Source organism: Oenanthe melanoleuca, chromosome 1A (assembly GCF_029582105.1).
Source record: "Oenanthe melanoleuca isolate GR-GAL-2019-014 chromosome 1A, OMel1.0, whole genome shotgun sequence".
Taxonomy (NCBI): domain Eukaryota; kingdom Metazoa; phylum Chordata; class Aves; order Passeriformes; family Muscicapidae; genus Oenanthe; species Oenanthe melanoleuca.
Window position 1 is genome coordinate 69,382,112 of NC_079334.1, and position 17,719 is coordinate 69,399,830.

Genomic DNA, 17,719 nt, shown 5'->3' on the forward strand with positions numbered 1-17,719 from the left:
GCAGCCTTCCATCACCTGCAGCCTCATCACCTGCAGCCTTTCATCACCTGCAGCCTCATCACCTGCAGCCTCATCACCTGCAGCCTTTCATCACCTGCAGCCTTTCATCACCTGCAGCCTCATCACCTGCAGCCTCATCACCTGCAGCCTTCCATCACCTGCAGCCTCATCACCTGCAGCCTGCCCATCTCCTGCAGCCTTCCATCACCTGCAGCCTCATCACCTGCAGCCTCATCACCTGCAGCCTTCCATCACCTGCAGCCTCATCACCTGCAGCCTTCCATCACCTGCAGCCTTCCATCACCTGCAGCCTCATCACCTGCAGCCTTTCATCACCTGCAGCCTTCCATCACCTGCAGCCTTCCATCACCTGCAGCCTCATCACCTGCAGCCTTTCATCGCCTGCAGCCTTCCATCACCTGCAGCCTTTCATCACCTGCAGCCTCATCACCTGCAGCCTCATCACCTGCAGCCTCATCACCTGCAGCCTTTCATCACCTGCAGCCTCATCACCTGCAGCCTCATCACCTGCAGCCTTTCATTGCCTGCAGCCTTTCATCACCTGCAGCCTTTCATCACCTGCAGCCTTTCATCGTCTGCAGCCTCATCACCTGCAGCCTTTCATCTCCTGGGCCGGGTGGATCCCGGCAGCCCCGGAACCCGCGGGTCGGGGGGACACGGAGCTCCGGGGGCTGCGGGGGCGGGACAGCGGGAAAACCTCACCTGGAGGGTCGGAGTGTGTCAGGAAACTCACTGGAAAGGCTGGAAACTCACTGGGATGGCTGGAACCTCTTACTGGAATGATTGGGAAACTCACTGGAAAGGCTGGAAAACCTCTCTGAAATGGCTGGAAAACCTCACTGGGATGGCTGGAAAACTCACTGGGATGGCTGGAAGCTCACTGGGATGGCTGGAATCTCACTGGAAAGGCTGGAAACTCACTGGATGGCTGGAAAACCTCACTGGAATGTCTGGAAAACCTTACTGAAATGTCTGGAAAACCTCACTGAAATGTCTGGAAAACCTTACTGGAATGTCTGGAAAACCTTACTGGAATGTCTGGAAAACCTCACTGGAATGTCTGGAAACTCACTGGAATGGTTGGAAACACACTGGGGTGGCTGGAAAACCTCACTGGAATATGCTGGAAAACCTCACTTAGATGATTGGAATCTTCTTCAGGACTGCTGGAAACTCTCTGGGATGTGGCCCTGATCTGGGGCTGGGAACATGGGGTGCTCCAGGTGCCTGTGGATGCTCCAATCCCTGGGATGCTCCAGTCCCTGGGATGCTCCAGTCCCTGGGATGCTCCAGTCCCTGGGATGCTCCAGGTGCCTGTGGATGTTCCAGTCCCTGGGATGTGTCAGTCTCTGGGATGCTCCAGGTGCCTGTGGATGCTCCAGTCTCTCTCTGGGATGCTCCAATCCCTGGGATGTTCCAGTCCTTGGGATGCTCCAGGTGCCTGTGGGTGCAGGGAAGCCGTTCCAAGGTGCAGCCCCAGCCCCTGAGCCCCGTGCTGGGGTTTGGGATCCATCCCTCCTGCAGGCAGATCCATCCCCCTGGAGCAGCAGGGATCCTCCCTGGATCCACCCAGAGCTGTGCCTGCAGTTCCATGGGGTGGAAGGAAGAGCCAGGGGGGCTCAGCCCTGCTGGGTCCACCTGTGGTGATCCTGCCTCGGGTTTCCCTGGCTGGGGGAGCCCCCAGGGCTCCCAGTTTGGGATGTCCCCATTCCCTTTCCAGCCACCAGCTCCTTCCCTTGGACAGCCACGCTCCAGGCACCAGCAGAATTTTCTGGATTGCAGCAATTGCAGCACAAATCTGCTCCAATCCCCAATTTATCTAAATTGATCTCTTAATTGGGAATTCTCTGGAGGAGGGGGAGTGGAACACACGGATCCTGATTCAAGGGGAAGAGCAGGGAACAGGCAGCCTGCCAGGGTGGGCTGGGACTGGGGAGCTGCAGCTGGGGCAGTGCCCCTGGCTGGAGCAGGGACGTGGGGGCTGCCGGACTCCAGGAGCTTTGGGGAGCTTTTGGGGGCACTGGAAATGGGGTCAGGAGTGGAGATATCCCTGAGGTATCCCAGCCCCTTTCCCAGCTGCTCCCTGCTCCCACTGCAGGCTGGCACTGGAGGTGTGGGTTTTCTCCAGGGATTCTTGGACCACCCTGAGACACTTCCAGGTGTCTTTTCCAGGGATGCAAAGCTGGTTTTTCATGTTTCCCCTGGGTGCTGGCTCATTCCTGCCCCTCTGCCCCACACCAGTGCTGGGCAGGGATCCCTCCAGCCAGGATTTGGGGAGGGGATCCTGGTGCTCTGCCTGCTCTGGCCTCTGGAGCCTCCCAGAGCTGCCAGCACCCCGGCAGGGAAAAGCTGGAAAAGGCTTCAGGAAGAGGGAGAACAGATGGATTTTGTGCTTTTTCCCAGCTCAGAGGAGCTGAGTGCAGGTTCCTTGGCTTTGTGCTGCCATGCCCAAGGCAGGAGCTGCTGGGTCAGCCAGCCCAGCTGGAGTGAGGGGCACTGCAGGAGCTCTGGGGTGCTGCCAGCTGTGCCCTGCAGATCCCAGTGACCCCTCCCTGGGGGTGCCAGGGCTTGTCCTGGGGTTTTCCTGTGCTGGGAATGTCGTGGCTGCTCCGTGTCCCTCGTTCCTCGGGAGGGCTGGTGTCTGTGGCCTCTCTCATCCTATCACACTCCAGCAGATTTCAGGGAGTGTTTGACCCAAACCTGTCCAAGCTGCTGCTTCCTCTGCTGCTGTCCCTGTCCCCTGCTGGTTCCTGGGATATTTCTGTGGGATTGGAAGAGCTCTGTGCCCATGGCCTGCCTGGGGCTGTGCCAGCCCCGCTGTGACCTTGGGGCCAAGGGCAGCCTGGCCCCTGCAGCTCCTCTTGTGAGGCTGTTGCAGTTGGATTTATAACCCTGCAGGGGAAGGAGCTGGGGGAGCTGCACCCTTTTTAGCAGCCCCAGCTGCTCCATCCCTGGAAGAGCTCTGGGTACCCGCTCGACAGATGGTCTGCAGGTGTCTCCGGGAGCTCTTCCAGGGAGCAGCCAGCTGGGTTTGGGGAGGAGGGCGGCTGCAGGGCTTGGCAGAGCCTGGCTGGGAGCTGGGAACGGGCTGGGCCTGCAGGGGCTGCGCTGGCACCCGGGAGATGCCAGGCAGGGCTGGGAGGAGGGGCTGCCCCAGGCAGCGTTTGCCGGGCAGGAATGGCTCGCTGGGCTCTGCCAAAATCCCTGGAGGGCGGGAGGAGCCAGCACACACCCCCAGGGCTGCCCCAGGATCCCGGGCTGGGCGCTGGGAGGTGTCCCTGCCATGGCACGGAGGGTCCCTGAGGTCCCTTCCCACCCAAACCATTCCATGAATCCTTCTGGGAGCGATCCTGGAGGAGTGGGGTGATCCCCAGCTCGGCCCCGGGTGCCCCCCGTGTCGTGCCTGTTGCTGTGGGTGCCCTGAGGATGGTGCAGGGAGGCATCCCTGGGGTGCAGGGAGGTGTTCTTGGGGTGCAGGAGCCGTTCCCGGGGTGCAGGGAGCTGTTCCTGGGGTGCAGGGAATCATTCCCGGGGTTCAGGAGCCGTTCTCGGGGTTCAGGAGCCATTCCCGGGGTTCAGGAGCCGTTCCCGGGGTTCAGGAGCCGTTCCCGGGGTGCAGGAGCCGTTCTCGGGGTGCAGGAGCCGTTCTCGGGGTGCAGGGAATCATTCCCGGGGTTCAGGAATCATTCCCAGGGTGCAGGAGCCATTCCCGGGGTGCAGGAGCCATTCCCGGGGTGCAGGAGCCGTTCTCGGGGTTCAGGAATCATTCCCGGGGTTCAGGAATCATTCCCGGGGTTCAGGAGCCGTTCCCGGGGTGCAGGGAGCTGTTCCCGGGGTTCAGGAATCATTCCCGGGGTTCAGGAGCCGTTCTCGGGGTGCAGGAGCCATTCCCGGGGTTCAGGAGCCGTTCCCGGGGTGCAGGGAATCATTCCCGGGGTTCAGGAATAATTCCCGGGGTTCAGGAGCCGTTCCCGGGGTGCAGGGAATCATTCCCGGGGTGCAGGAGCCGTTCCCGGGGTGCAGGGGGTGAACCCCGGGCGCTGCTCCGGCCCTGCCGGGCCCCTGGGAGCGCCGAGCAGGTGGCGGCCGCGGTTCGCGGCGCAGGGTTTGTACTACACAAATTGCTCCGCACTCAGCGAGCATGAAAGATTAACGAGGAACAAAGCCGTGAGCTCGTCCGGGCCCGCTTCCCGCTGGATTAGCGCTGCAGGGATCACCCGCCGCCCGTGTAACCGAGCTGATTTGGCGGCGGGGCCGGAGCGGAGCCGCCCGGGCTGCGAGCGCTCCGCACGCCGCGTTAATGGATTCTAAATATTGGCAGAGCCGGGGAGAGGAGGCGCGGGGGCACCGGAGTTCCCGGATCAATATTTAATGGGAGCTGCAGTCGCTCCCAGGGAGGAGGCGAGCGCAGTCAGCATGTTCTGGGAACCTGCGATGTGCCCTCCGGGCAGCAAGCGCCGCGCCGCGGAAAGCGATTCGGGAAAAGTGATTCGCTTGCATCTGCGGCTGCCAAAGCCGTTCCTGCTCGGGAGAGCAGCCCCTCGGTGTAATCAGCCGGGGTGTTAAATCCCGGCTGGGGGGATGCAGGGCACGCCCCGCTCTGCCCCGGAGCGCTTTCCGTGGCGGAGCCGCTGCCAGCGCCCGGTGCGGGCTCGCTCCGGGCCGGGCTGCCCTGCTGGCACGGCCGGGCTCGCGTGTGGATTACAGCTGCTGGCAGGGCAGGAAATGGCTCACGGCTCAGGGAGCAGCAGCTCGGAACGGGAGCAGATCCAGCCCCGAGCGCTGGCAGCAGGAGCCGGGCTGGTGCCGGAGCAGCCGCAGCCGGCAGGAGCAGCTCGGAGCAGGCCGGGCTCAGCCCATCTGCCGCTCCGAGCCCCGATCCGCCGCGGCAGAGCAGCCCCCGAGAGCCGGGGTGCGCTGGGACCCTTCCCCGGCCGCTCCCGCTCGGGGCTGCGGTTCCTGGGCTGGAATCGCTGCCCGGTGGTGACACCGGCTCGGAGGGACAGGCAGGGACAGGCAGCCCCGGCTGTTTGTGGCTCGGCCGGGGGAGCGCAGCGGAGCCGTGACCTTCCGGGAGCCGCTGGGATCGCTCAGCGCGGAGCTGGAGCGGAGCCGCGCTGCTGGCACGGAGCTCGGCTCTGCCATTAATGCGAGCTCGCGGGAATCCATCCCTGCGCTCGGCGTGGGACGGGCTCTGGCTGCCTCCCTTCCGCCCTGGCTCCTGCCCTGTGCCCGGGGGACGCGGGGACAGAGCTGACACCGCCCAGAGGGGCAGGGAGGGGACAGGAGCAGCTCCACCCGCCCATGCACGGGCCAGGGAGGCTCCGGCCGCAGGGCCCGGCCCGGGCTCACATCCCGGGCACCAAACGTGTTTTGGTTCCGGCCCAGGGGTCACAGGGGGTCCAGTGGGGCCAGGCTCCGTGTTTATCCTGGTCACCCATCCCTCTGTTTATCCTGGTCACCCATCCCTCTCTGGTTATCCCAGAGCACCCATCCCTCTCTGCTCAGGAGCTCAGAGCCTCCCCAGCCCTGGCAGCACGTGGGGATTGGAGCTGTGGGAGCAGTGGGAGCTCCCCCATTGCTGCATTTCTCTTGTGGGAGCTCCCCCATTGCTGCATTTCTCTGGTGGGAACTCCCCCATTTCTGCATTTGGAGGGAGCTCCCCCATTGCTGCATTTCTCTTGTGGGAACTCCCCCATTGCTGCATTTCTCTGGAGGGATCAGTGGGAGCTCCCCCATTGCTGCATTTCTCTGGAGGGATCAGTGGGAGCTCCCCCATTGCTGCATTTCTCTGGAGAGAACTCCCCCATTGCTGCATTTCTCTTGTGGGAGCTCCCCCATTGCTGCATTTCTCTGGTGGGAGCTCCCCCATTGCTGCATTTCTCTGGAGGGATCAGTGGGAACTCCCCCATTGCTGCATTTCTCTGGTGGGAACTCCCCCATTGCTGCATTTCTCTGGAGGGATCAGTGGGAACTCCCCCATTGCTGCATTTCTCTGGAGGGAGCTCCCCCACTGCTGCATTTCTCTTGTGGGAGCTCCCCCATTGCTGCATTTCTCTGGAGGGATCAGTGGGAGCTCCCCCATTGCTGCATTTCTCTGGAGGGAGCTCCCCCATTGCCGCTCCCACAGTCGGGAATCATGAATATTCCCCTCCATTAGCACCAGCTGGGTTTGGTGCCAGACGTTTGGAGACGTGAGGGATGGATGGGATGGAGGGGGGATGGGTTGGGAACGTCCCTTGCTGCCTCCTGCACCCCCCAGCCCCTTCCCCAGCTCCTGCTCCTGCACTCTGGTGGCACTGCCATCCTTGGGGACACTGGGAGCACCTCAGAACCTCCCAGAAGTCCCAGGACAGGTGGCAAAGCCACAGGGACCCTTGGGAAGGGCTTTCCATGGAGGAGCTGCCCTGGATCTGCAGGTTTGGTGGTGAGGGGCTGGGCCCCTCCTGGCACAGGGATGGCCTGGCACGGCCCCAGTGTCACCGAGGGTGTGCTGGAGCTGAGCTGGGCTGTGCCAGGGACTGGGGCTGGGCTGTGGGTCCTGTCTGTGCCGTGGATATGGATCCATCCTGTTTGTGCTGTGGATATGGATCCATCCTGGCTGTGCCATGGGTCATGGATCCATCCTGCCTGTGCCATGGAACCTGGAACCATCCTGGCTGTGCCATGGATCCTGTTTGTGCCGTGGATATGGATCCATCCTGGCTGTGCCATGGATCATGGTGGATCCTGGATCCATCCTGGCTGTGCCATGGATCCTGTTTGTGCCGTGGATATGGATCCATCCTGGCTGTGCCGTGGGTATGGATCCATCCTGGCTGTGCTGTGGGTCATGGATCCATCCTGGCTGTGCCCTGGAACCTGGATCCATCCTGTTTGTGCCGTGGATATGGATCCATCCTGGCTGTGCCATGGATCATGGTGGATCCTGGATCCATCCTGGCTGTGCCATGGATCCTGTCTGTGCCGTGGATATGGATCCATCCTGGCTGTGCTGTGGGTCATGGATCCATCCTGCCTGTGCCATGGAACCTGGATCCATCCTGGCTGTGCCATGGATCATGGTGGATCCTGGATCCATCCTGGCTGTGCTGTGGGTCATGGATCCATCCTGGCTGTGCCATGGATCATGGTGGATCCTGGATCCATCCTGGCTGTGCCATGGATCCTGTCTGTGCCGTGGATATGGATCCATCCTGGCTGTGCTGTGGGTCATGGATCCATCCTGCCTGTGCCATGGAACCTGGATCCATCCTGGCTGTGCCATGGATCATGGTGGATCCTGGATCCATCCTGGCTGTGCTGTGGGTCATGGATCCATCCTGGCTGTGCCATGGATCCTGGCTGTGCTGTGGATATGGATCCATCCTGGCTGTGCCATGGATCCTGGATCCATCCTGGCTGTGCCATGGATCATGGTGGATCCCAGACCCCTCCTGCCTTTTCCCCAGACCCGCCGGTGCAGCTCAGCCCCCGGGGTTGGTGAGGGGCTCTCGGGGTGTCCTGTGAGCAGGGCAGGGGTGGCAATGATGGTGACAGTGACAGTGGCAATGACAGTGACAATGACAGTGGCGTGTCCCCTGTCCCAGGCCCCGGGGGGGGGGCAGCTCCATCCTCCCAAACTCTTCCCTCGCTCCCAGCCCCGCTGTCCTACTTTCCTGCAGCTGCTTTTCCTCCTTCCTCCGTCACGTGCGGGTGGGCTCGGAGCTGTGGTGCAGCTCTGACTCTGGGCTGGGCTCTGAGCTGCTGCCACTGCAGCACTGCTGTGCCTGCTGGGGTCCCTGCTGGGGTCCCTGATCCCACACTGCAGCACTGCCTGTTCCTGCTGGGGTCCCTGATCCCACACTGCAGCACTGCTGTGCCTGCTGGGGTCCCTGATCCCACATTCCATCCCTGTCCATCCCTGCTGGGGTCCCTGCCCCCACATTCCAGCACTGCTGGGGTCCCTGCTCCCACATTTCATCCCTGCCCATCCCTGTCCATCCCTCCTGGGGTCCCTGCCCCCACACTCCATCCCTCCCCGTCCCTTCTGGGGTCCCTGCCCCCACACTCCATCCCTCCCGGTCCCTGCCCGTCCCCGCTCGGTCCCGGTGCCCCCGGGGCTGCGTGGGAGGATCCAGAGGAATGAAACCCGCGGGCAGCGGGGGCAGAAGGGGCCGGCAGCGAGTGAGCGAGTCCCGTCCCTCCCAGGCGGCCCCGGACCCAGGGCAGGAGGGCCGGGAGGGACAGCCCCGCTCAGTGCAGTTACCCCTGGGGGTGCGGTTACCCCTGGGATCGGGGACGGGGGGGGCTGAGCCCTGGAACGGCCCTGCCTGGCAGCAGCCGCCGCCCCTGTCCCTGTCCCTGTCCCCTGTCCCCGTCCCTGTCCTGTCCCTGTCCCTGTCCCCGTCCCCGCCCCTGTCCCTGTCCCTGTCCCCGCCCCTGTCCCTTGTCCCCGTCCCTGTCCTGTCCCTGTCCCCGTCCCCGCCCCTGTCCCTGTCCCTGTCCCCGTCCCCGCCCCTGTCCCTGTCCCTGTCCCCGCCCCTGTCCCTGTCCCTGTCCCCGTCCCCGCCCCCGTCCCTGTCCCTGTCCCTGTCCCTGTCCCTGTCCCCGTCCCCGTCCCCGCCCCTGTCCCTGTCCCCGTCCCCGCTCCTGTCCCCGTCCCCTCGGTGACGGATTTGGGAGGCACAGGCATGTCCTGGTGTCCCCGTGTCCCCCAGGCGGGCCCTGGGTCCGGATCATCCCTGTTCCAGCAACGCTGACCCCGTTTTCCCTCTCTGTGGGAGCTGAGCAGAGCAGCCAAAACGCTGCAGGATTCCAGAATGCAGCGTGGCCATGAGAGCCACATCCCCTGATCCTGCACAGCCCCTTCCCCTGATCCTGCACAGCCCCTTCCCCTGACCCTGCACAGCCCCATCCCCTGATCCTGCACAGCCCCTTCCCCTCACCCTGCACAGCCCCTTCCCCTGATCCTGCACAGCCACATCCCCTGATCCTGCACAGCCCCTTCCCCTGATCCTGCACAGCCCCTTCCCCTGATCGTGCACAGCCCCTTCCCCTGATCCTGCACAGCCACATCCCCTGATCCTGCACAGCCCCTTCCCCTGATCCTGCACAGCCCCCTTCCCCTGATCCTGCACAGCCCCTTCCCCTCAGCACAGCCCCTTCCCCTCACCCTGCACAGCCCCTTCCCCTCACCCTGCACAGCCCCTTCCCCTGATCCTGCACAGCCCCTTCCCCTGATCCTGCACAGCCCCTTCCCCTCAGCACAGCCCCTTCCCCTGATCCTGCACAGCCCCTTCCCCTCAGCACAGCCCCTTCCCCTGATCCTGCACAGCCCCTTCCCCTGATCCTGCACAGCCCCTTCCCCTCATCCTGCACAGCCACATCCCCTGAGCACAGCCCCTTCCCCTGATCCTGCACAGCCCCTTCCCCTCTGCACAGCCCCTTCCCCTGATCCTGCACAGCCCCTTCCCCTGATCCTGCACAGCCCCTTCCCCTCAGCACAGCCCCTTCCCCTCAGCACAGCCCCTTCCCCTCATCCTGCACAGCCCCTTCCCCTCAGCACAGCCCCTTCCCCTCATCCTGCACAGGAAAACCTGAGTGCTTGGGGCAGGGATGCTGCTGGCAGTGCTGGCACAGCTTTTCCAGGATCTCAGCTCCCCTGGAGCAGGGACACTCCTGGAAATGACAAAGAGAAAACCACGAGAGATCTGTGGAAGGACCGGATATTTTGGGATATTTTGGGTATATTTTGGGATATTTGGGGATATTTAGGTATATTTTGGGATATTTGGGGATATTTATTTGGGGATATTTTGGGATGTCTCAATTTCCTCATCAGCCCGGGGAGGGGGCACTGAGCTGAGCATTGCTGGGTGATGAATCCCCCGGGAAGGGGCAGCCCCTGCCCGGCTGATCCCCCATAAGTTCCTGGGGCAGGGCCCTGCCTGCCCTGCTCACCCCACAGAGGGTTTGGGGTCAGGCTGGGGCTGCCAGAGGGGTTAAAACCCGAATTCAGGGATTCTTCCTCAGCCAGGAATGTTGGAATCATGAAATCCTGGAATGGTTTGGGTGGGAAGGGACCCCAGAGCCCCCCAGTGTCCAGCCTTGGGGATCCAGGGGCAGCCACAGCTGCTCTGGCAGTTCCAGCCCAGCCCCAATTCCTGCCCAAATCTCCCGTTTCCCAGTCTGAAGCCACTCCCTGTCCCTGTCCCTGTCCCTGTCCCTGTCCCTGTCCCTGTCCCTGCCCCTCTGCAGCTCTCCTGAGCCCCTCCAGGGGCACTGGGCACTGTGGGACACTGGGAGGTGTCCCTGCCATGGCAGGGTGGCACTCATGAGTTCTGAGGTCCCTTCCCACAGGACCCAGTCCCTGATTCTGGGATTCTATAATTTATAATTGATTGTTTGTAGCTGTGAGCTGTGCTGAAGCAGCTCTGGTTCTCTCTGTGCCGTCGCTCCCGTCGCTCCTGCTGAGGCTCCCTGAGCCTTCATCCCTGCAGGAGGATGAGGGTGCCCATGGGAGTGTGTCCTGGGGGCAGGGCCTGCATGGGAGCATTGACTGTGCTGCACCCAGGGCTGTCCCACTGCTGGGTTTGGGGTCGCTGTTCCAACCCAAATTTCTCCTGGCCACGGGGTCCTGTACCCAATTTTGGGATCCTGTACCAAATTTTGGGGTCCTGCACCTCACTTTGGGGTCCTGCACCCCTCATCTGGGGTCCTGTACCCAATTTTGGGGTCCTGCACCAGGGACAGGAGGAGAGGGAACAGCCTCAGGCTGGGCCAGGGTGGATTTTGGGGAAGGGCTGCCAGCCCTGGCACAGGCTGGAGTCCCCGTCCCTGCAGGGATTTCAGGGCTGTGTGCAGGTGGCACTTGGGGACAGGGTGAGTGGTGGCCCTGGCAGTGCTGGGGATGGTTGGACTCGATGGGCTCTGAGGCTTTTCCAGCCTCTCTCGTTCCACAGCTCCCAGTGCTGCCCTTCCCTCAGCAGCCCCTGGCTGTGCCCTCTGTCCCCCAGAGCCCCCAGAGCCCCCAGAGCCCCCAGAGCCCCCAGAGCCCCCAGCTCCTGTCACAGAGAGCAGCTCTGGGGACTCTGGGGACAGCAGCACCTGCTGAGGGTGGGGGCAAGGAGGGAGCACGAGAGGCTGGAGAGGATGGAGAGGCTGGAGAGGATGGGGAGGATGGAGATGATGGAGAGAATGGAGAGGATGGAGAGAGGATGGAGAGGATGGAGAGGGGTGGGGAGGATGGAGAGGATGGAGAGGATGGAGAGGATGGAGAGGATGCAGAGGATGGAGAGAGGATGGGGAGGATGGAGAGGATGGAGAGGATGGGGAGGATGGAGAGGATGGAGAGAGGATGGAGAGGATGGGGAGGATGGAGAGGATGGAGAGAGGATGGAGAGACGATGGAGAGGATGGAGAGGATGGAGAGGATGGAGAGGGGTGGGGAGGATGGAGAGGATGGATGGAGAGGATGGAGAGAGGATGGAGAGGATGGAGAGGATGGAGAGAGGATGGAGAGGATGGAGAGAGGATGGAGAGGATGGAGAGGATGGAGAGGATGGAGAGGATGGAGAGGATGGAGAGGATGGAGAGGATGGAGAGAGGATGGAGAGAGGATGGAGAGGATGGAGAGGATGGACAGAGGATGGACAGAGGATGGAGAGGATGGAGAGAGGATGGAGAGAGGATGGAGAGAGGATGAAGAGGATGGAGAGGCTGGAGAGGATGGAGAGAGGATGGAGAGGATGCAGAGGATGAAGAGGGGTGGGGAGGATGGAGAAGCCTCTTCACGTGCCCCCTTGAGGCTCCTCTGCTGGAACAAGCCCTGCCTGGGGCTGCCTGCCAGTGTCACCGGGATGTCACCGGCAGCTGCTCGTCCCGGGGCTGGCACCTCCCTGGGGCTGCTGCTGCTGCTGCTGGGTCAGCCCTGGTGAGAGAATTCCTTCCATTCCTCGTTCCTGTTCTTCCTGGCTGATGGGAAACGGGCGCTGCGAGTGCTCCTGCTTCCCTGGGATGGATCTGGGTGGATCTCTGGGGTGGATCTCTGGGGTGGATCCAGGATGGATCTCTGCTATGGATCCAGGGTGGATCTCTGGGGTGGATCCAGGATGAATCTCTGCTATGGATCCAGGATGGATCTCTGGGGTGGATCCAGGATGGATCCAGGATGGATCTCTGGGGTGGATCCAGGATGGATCCCTAGGATGGATCCAGGATGGATCTCTGGGGTGGATCCAGGATGGATCCCTAGGATGGATCCAGGATGGATCTCTGGGGTGGCTCCAGGATGGATCTCTGGGGTGGATCCAGGATGGATCCAGGATGGATCTCTGGGGTGGATCCCTTGGATGGATCCAGGATGGATCTCTGGGGTGGATCCAGGATGGATCCCTAGGATGGATCCAGGATGGATCCAGGATGGATCTGGGATGGATCTCTGGGGTGGCTCCAGGATGGATTCCCCACCCAGCCCATCCCCGGCGGGTTCAGCCAGGGGTGACACCGAGGTGTGACACCGCTGAGGAGCCATCGCCCCTTCCCTGCTTCCCTTCCCCTCCCTTGCCGGCCCCGGGAGCCCCTCCTGCCGCGGGTGGGCTCTGCCCGGCACCGGCCCCGCCCTGGGGACCCTGGGGACAGCAGTGTCCCCTCCCGGCGCTGGCGTTCCCAGCTGGCAGCTCCCGCTCTGCTCGCGCTCATTCCGCCCCGGCGCTGGCAGTTGATTAGCTCTGCTAATTACTTTACAAATAACGAGCTTCCCTAATTGCGCTGGCAGGGGCGGGGGGGCTCTCCCCACCTGCCATCCGCGGTGCCGCCGGGCTCTGGGTCCCCTCGAGTGCTGGAATGGTGGGAAAAACCCAAAATCTTTGCATGGGGAGCTCTGCTGATCCCGGGGATGGGATCAGAGGGATGTTCCAGGCACTGCCTGTTCCCTGTCACGGCTCTGGGGTGGATTTCCACATCCCTGCCTGGGGTCCATCATCACCCCCACCCCGTGTCCATCATCACCCTCACCCCGTGTCCATCATCACCCTCACCGTGTGTCCATCATCACCCTCACCCCGTGTCCATCATCACCCTCACCGTGTGTCCATCATCACCCTCACCTGTGTCCATCATCACCCCCACCCCGTGTCCATCATCACCCTCACCTGTGTCCATCATCACCCTCACCGTGTGTCCATCATCACCCTCACCGTGTGTCCATCATCATCCTCACCCCGTGTCCATCATCACCCTCACCCCGTGTCCATCATCACCCCCACCCCGTGTCCATCATCACCCTCACCTGTGTCCATCATCACCCCCACCCCGTGTCCATCATCACCCCCACCCCGTGTCCATCATCACCCTCACCCCGTGTCCATCATCACCCTCACCCTGTGTCCATCATCACCCTCACCCCGTGTCCATCATCACCCTCACCGTGTGTCCATCATCACCCTCACCGTGTGTCCATCATCATCCTCACCCCGTGTCCATCATCACCCTTACCGTGTGTCCATCATCACCCCCACCTGTGTCCATCATCACCCTCACCCCGTGTCCATCATCACCCTCACCCCGTATCCATCATCACCCTCACCTGTGTCCATCATCACCCCCACCCCGTGTCCATCATCACCCTCACCGTGTGTCCATCATCATCCTCACCCCGTGTCCATCATCACCCTCACCGTGTGTCCATCATCACCCTCACCGTGTGTCCATCCCCTCACCGTGTGTCCATCATCACCCTCACCCCGTGTCCATCATCACCCTCACCCCGTGTCCATCATCACCCTCACCGTGTGTCCATCATCACCCCCACCCCGTGTCCATCATCACCCTCACCGTGTGTCCATCATCACCCTCACCCTGTGTCCATCGTCACATGGATCTCAATTAGTAATGCTGTTAATTGGACAGGAGACCCGGAATTCTCTGCCCCGTCGGGTGCTCTGGGCCGTGGGAATTCAGGAATCTCTCGTCCCCCTCTGGAGCTGCTTAATCCAAAAATTCGCTTTCTGGCCCCGGGTCCCCCAGCCTGGCATAAACCAGAGCATTCCCACGGAATTTGGGATGAAATCCCGGTGTTGAGGGAAGGAGGAGGTGCCCCCTCCTCCAGCAGCTCCCTGAAGATGCAGCTAATGGAGCGACAGCCTCGCTGCTCACCTTTAATTAAGTGAGCCTCACATCCCTGCGCTTAATTAACATCTCAGTAGCTGATGAGTCGCTGCGGCAGCGGAGGAGAGCCGGGACTGGCATTCCACGGGCTGCCGGGATGGGATGGGATGGGATGGGATGGGATGGGATGGGATGGGATGGGATGGGATGGGATGGGATGGGATGGGATGGGATGGGATGGGATGGGATGGGTTTCAGGGACCTCCACGCCTTTCCACTTCCCCTATCCCAGCCTGGCTGAGAACGTTCCAGGCGCGGGGCAGCCCGGAAGGATTCGCAGGCTCGCAGAGGGGTTGAACCACCCGGGTCCCGGGTCGGAGATCCCCGCAGTGTGCCGGCTGCGCGGTTCCGCTGCCGCGTTGATTCCCCGCGTTTGTGCGCGAAGCCTCCGCTGAGCCCTTGAGCGGCGTCCAGGGCCGGGAGTGTCCCCGCTGGGGCAGCGCCGGGCTCGGGGGGGCCGCGCTCAGCTCCCATTGTCGGCTGCTGGTCCGGGGGAACTGCGGCAGCAGCGGCGGCAGGAGGGTGGGAGGGCTGGCTGAGAGCCGGGCACAGCGCCGGGGCTGTGGGGGTGACCCCTTTTGGGGTGACCCCTTTTGGGATGACCCCTTTCCGGGGTGAATTCGTTTTGGGCTGCTCCCTTCTTGGAGTGGCTCCTTTTTGGGGTGAATCCTTTTTGGGATGGTCCCTTCTTGGGGTGGCTACTACTTGGGGTGACTCCTTTTTGGGATGGTCCCTTTTTGGGATGGTCCCTTTTCCAGACGGTCCCTTTTCAGGGTGGTCCCTTTTTGGGGTGATCTCTTTTTGGGGTTATCTCTTTTTGGGATGGTTCCTTTTCAGGGTAGTCTCTTTTTGTGGTGGTGCCTTTTTGGGATGATCCCTTTTTGGGGTGATCTCTTTTTGGGATGGTCCCTTTTTGGGCTGGTCCCTTTTCGGGCTGGTCCCTTTCCAGGTGGTCCCAGGGGCTGCAGACCCGATGGATTTTTGGGGAGGACTCAGGTCCTGGCTCCTTGAGGAGTTTGTGCCGGGGCCAGCCAGGGCTTGCACTCCGGAGGGACGGGATTAGGGATTTAACAGCCCGTGCCAGACAGACACTTAGCTAAGCCATAAATTTGGAGTTCGTTAGTGAGGATTAATTAGTGTTTGCACAGTGCGCTCGGTGCCGGAGCTCCGCCGTGACCTCGGCGAGGGCGGGGCCGGGATCCGCCAGATCCCCCCGGGATTCGGGGCTGGGAACGCGCCGGGAGCCCCCGGAAGGGGCTGGAGCTCGGGAAGGGGCGCTGAGCCCCCCTGGAAGGGGCTGGAGCTCGGGAAGGGGCGCTGAGCCCCCCTGGGCAGGGGCTGGAGCTCGGGAAGGGGCGTTGAGCCCCCCTGGAAGGGGCTGGAGCTCGGGAAGGGGCGCTGAGCCCCCCCGGAAGGGGCTGGAGCTCGGGAAGGGGCGCTGAGCCCCCCTGGAAGGGGCTGGAGCTCGGGAAGGGGCGCTGAGCCCCCCCGGAAGGGGCAGAGCCGCTGGAGCCGCTCCGTGCTCGTTCTGAGCCCCCGCAGCTCCAGGGGCTGGGGCAGAGCCTGGGGTCGGCTGTGGGATCGGCTGTGGGATCTGCTGTGGGATCTGCTACGGAATCAGTTGTGGGATCTGCTGTGGGATTGGCTGTGGGATCAGCTGTGGGATCAGCTATGGGATTGGCTGTGGGTTCCCAGGGATCCCCTGGCTGGATCCATCCTGTTCCCATCACTGCACTGACTGTGGGTTCCCAGGATCCCCTCACAGGATCCCTCCCATTGCCATCCCCAGTGCCAGCTCTGGGTTCACTTTGGGTCATGTTGGGTCACTTTGGGTCATGTTGGGTCACTTTGGGTCATGTTGACTTTCATTGGGTTGTGCAGGATTTCGTTGGGTCATGGTGAGTTACACTGGGTCAGTTGGGTCAGTTTGGGTCAGTTGGGTCATTTTGGGTCACGTTGGGTCATTTTGGGTCACGTTGGGTCAGTTTGGGTCACTTTGGGTCATTTTGGGTCACTTTGGGTCACTTTGGGTCACGTTGACCTGCTTTGGGCTGTGCAGGATTTTGTCGGTCGAATCCCCGTTCCCGTTGGGAATCTCCCCTTTCTGCTCAGCCTGTGCAGGATGTGATTAATTAGTGTTTGGACGGGGCTGGACACTGTGGGGGTCACCCTGGTCACCCCAAATTCCCGTCATCCCCTTCCCCCTGCCCTGCTGCTGGGTTTTGGCCCCTCCCCCTTGGGAATGTCGGGATTATCCCGGGAATCCTGAACTGGGAATCGTGTGCAGCCCTGGGGGTGGGGGGGGGCAGTGCCCAGATTTGGGGACCCCTGACCTGTGTCCCCTCTCTGGGCAGGACAAGAACAGGAAGCTGAGGCCCCTCTACGACATTCCCTACATGTTCGAGGCCCGGGAATTCCTGCGCAAGAAACTCATCGGGAAAAAGGTACAGGGGGTGGGGGCGGGGATGGGGAGGGGGAGGGGATGGGGGAGGGGAGGGGACAGGGCTGAGGATGAGGGGATGGAGGATGGGATGAGGCTGAGGATGGGAGGATGAAGGAGAGGATGAAGGAGAGGAGAGGACAAGGCTGAGGATGAGGGGATGAGGGAGGGGACAAGGATGAGGATGAGGAGATGAAGGTGACGAGGCTGATGATGTGGGATGAAGGAGGGGACAGGGCTGAGGATGAGGGGACAAGGGGCATGGCTGCTGATGAGATGAAGGTGACAAGGCTGATGATGAGGGGATGAAGGATGGGATGGGGCTGATGATGAGGGGATGAAGGAGGGGATGAGGCTGAGGATGAGGGGATGAAGGAGGGGATGAGGCTGATGATGGGGGGATGAAGGAGGGGATGAGGCTGATGAAGGAGGGGATGAGGCTGAGGATGAGGGGATGAAGGAGGGGATGAGGCTGATGATGAGGGGATGAAGGATGGGATGAGGCTGATGATGAGGGGATGAAGGAGGGGATGAGGCTGATGATGGGGGGATGAAAGAGGGGATGAGGCTGATGATGGGGGGATGAAGGAGGGGATGAGGCTGATGAGGGGATGAAGGTGACAAGGCTGATGATGAGGGGATGAAGGAGAGGACAAGGCTGAGGGGATGAAGCTGATGAAGGAGGGGATGAGGCTGATGAGGGGATGAAGGAGGGGATGAGGCTGATGATGAGGGGATGAAGGTGACAAGGCTGATGATGGGGGGATGAAGGAGGGGATGAGGCTGATGATGAGGGGATGAAGGAGATGACAAGGCTGAGGATGAGGGGATGAAGGAGGGGATGAGGCTGATGATGAGGGGATGAAGGAGGGGATGAGGCTGATGATGAGGGGATGAGGCTGAGGAGGGGATGAGGCCGTGCCCTGGTGTCCTTAGGGACAGCAGGAGCCTCTCCACGGGGAATTCCGGGATCCCCTCGAGGGGCTGCACTCCCATTTCCCTGGAATTCCGCCTGGCTTCTCCCTTTGTTTCCCTGGGTGTTTTTCGAGGCTGGTTGAGAGCAATTGTGGGAATGAGGGATGTGTTAACCAGCCTGGATGCAATTTTCCA

At 62.0% G+C, this 17,719-nt stretch overlaps 1 protein-coding gene across 1 annotated transcript in view; it reads left to right on the forward strand.

Annotated features, from left to right (window-relative positions):
- Positions 1 to 17,719, forward strand: part of SND1 (staphylococcal nuclease and tudor domain containing 1) — a 96,609-nt gene that overhangs the window by 29,064 nt on the left and 49,826 nt on the right. Inside the window, exon 11 of the mRNA XM_056482666.1 lies at positions 16,524 to 16,613. Within this exon, the coding sequence (XP_056338641.1) occupies positions 16,524 to 16,613 (90 nt within the window). The remainder of the gene's footprint in view (positions 1 to 16,523; positions 16,614 to 17,719) is intronic.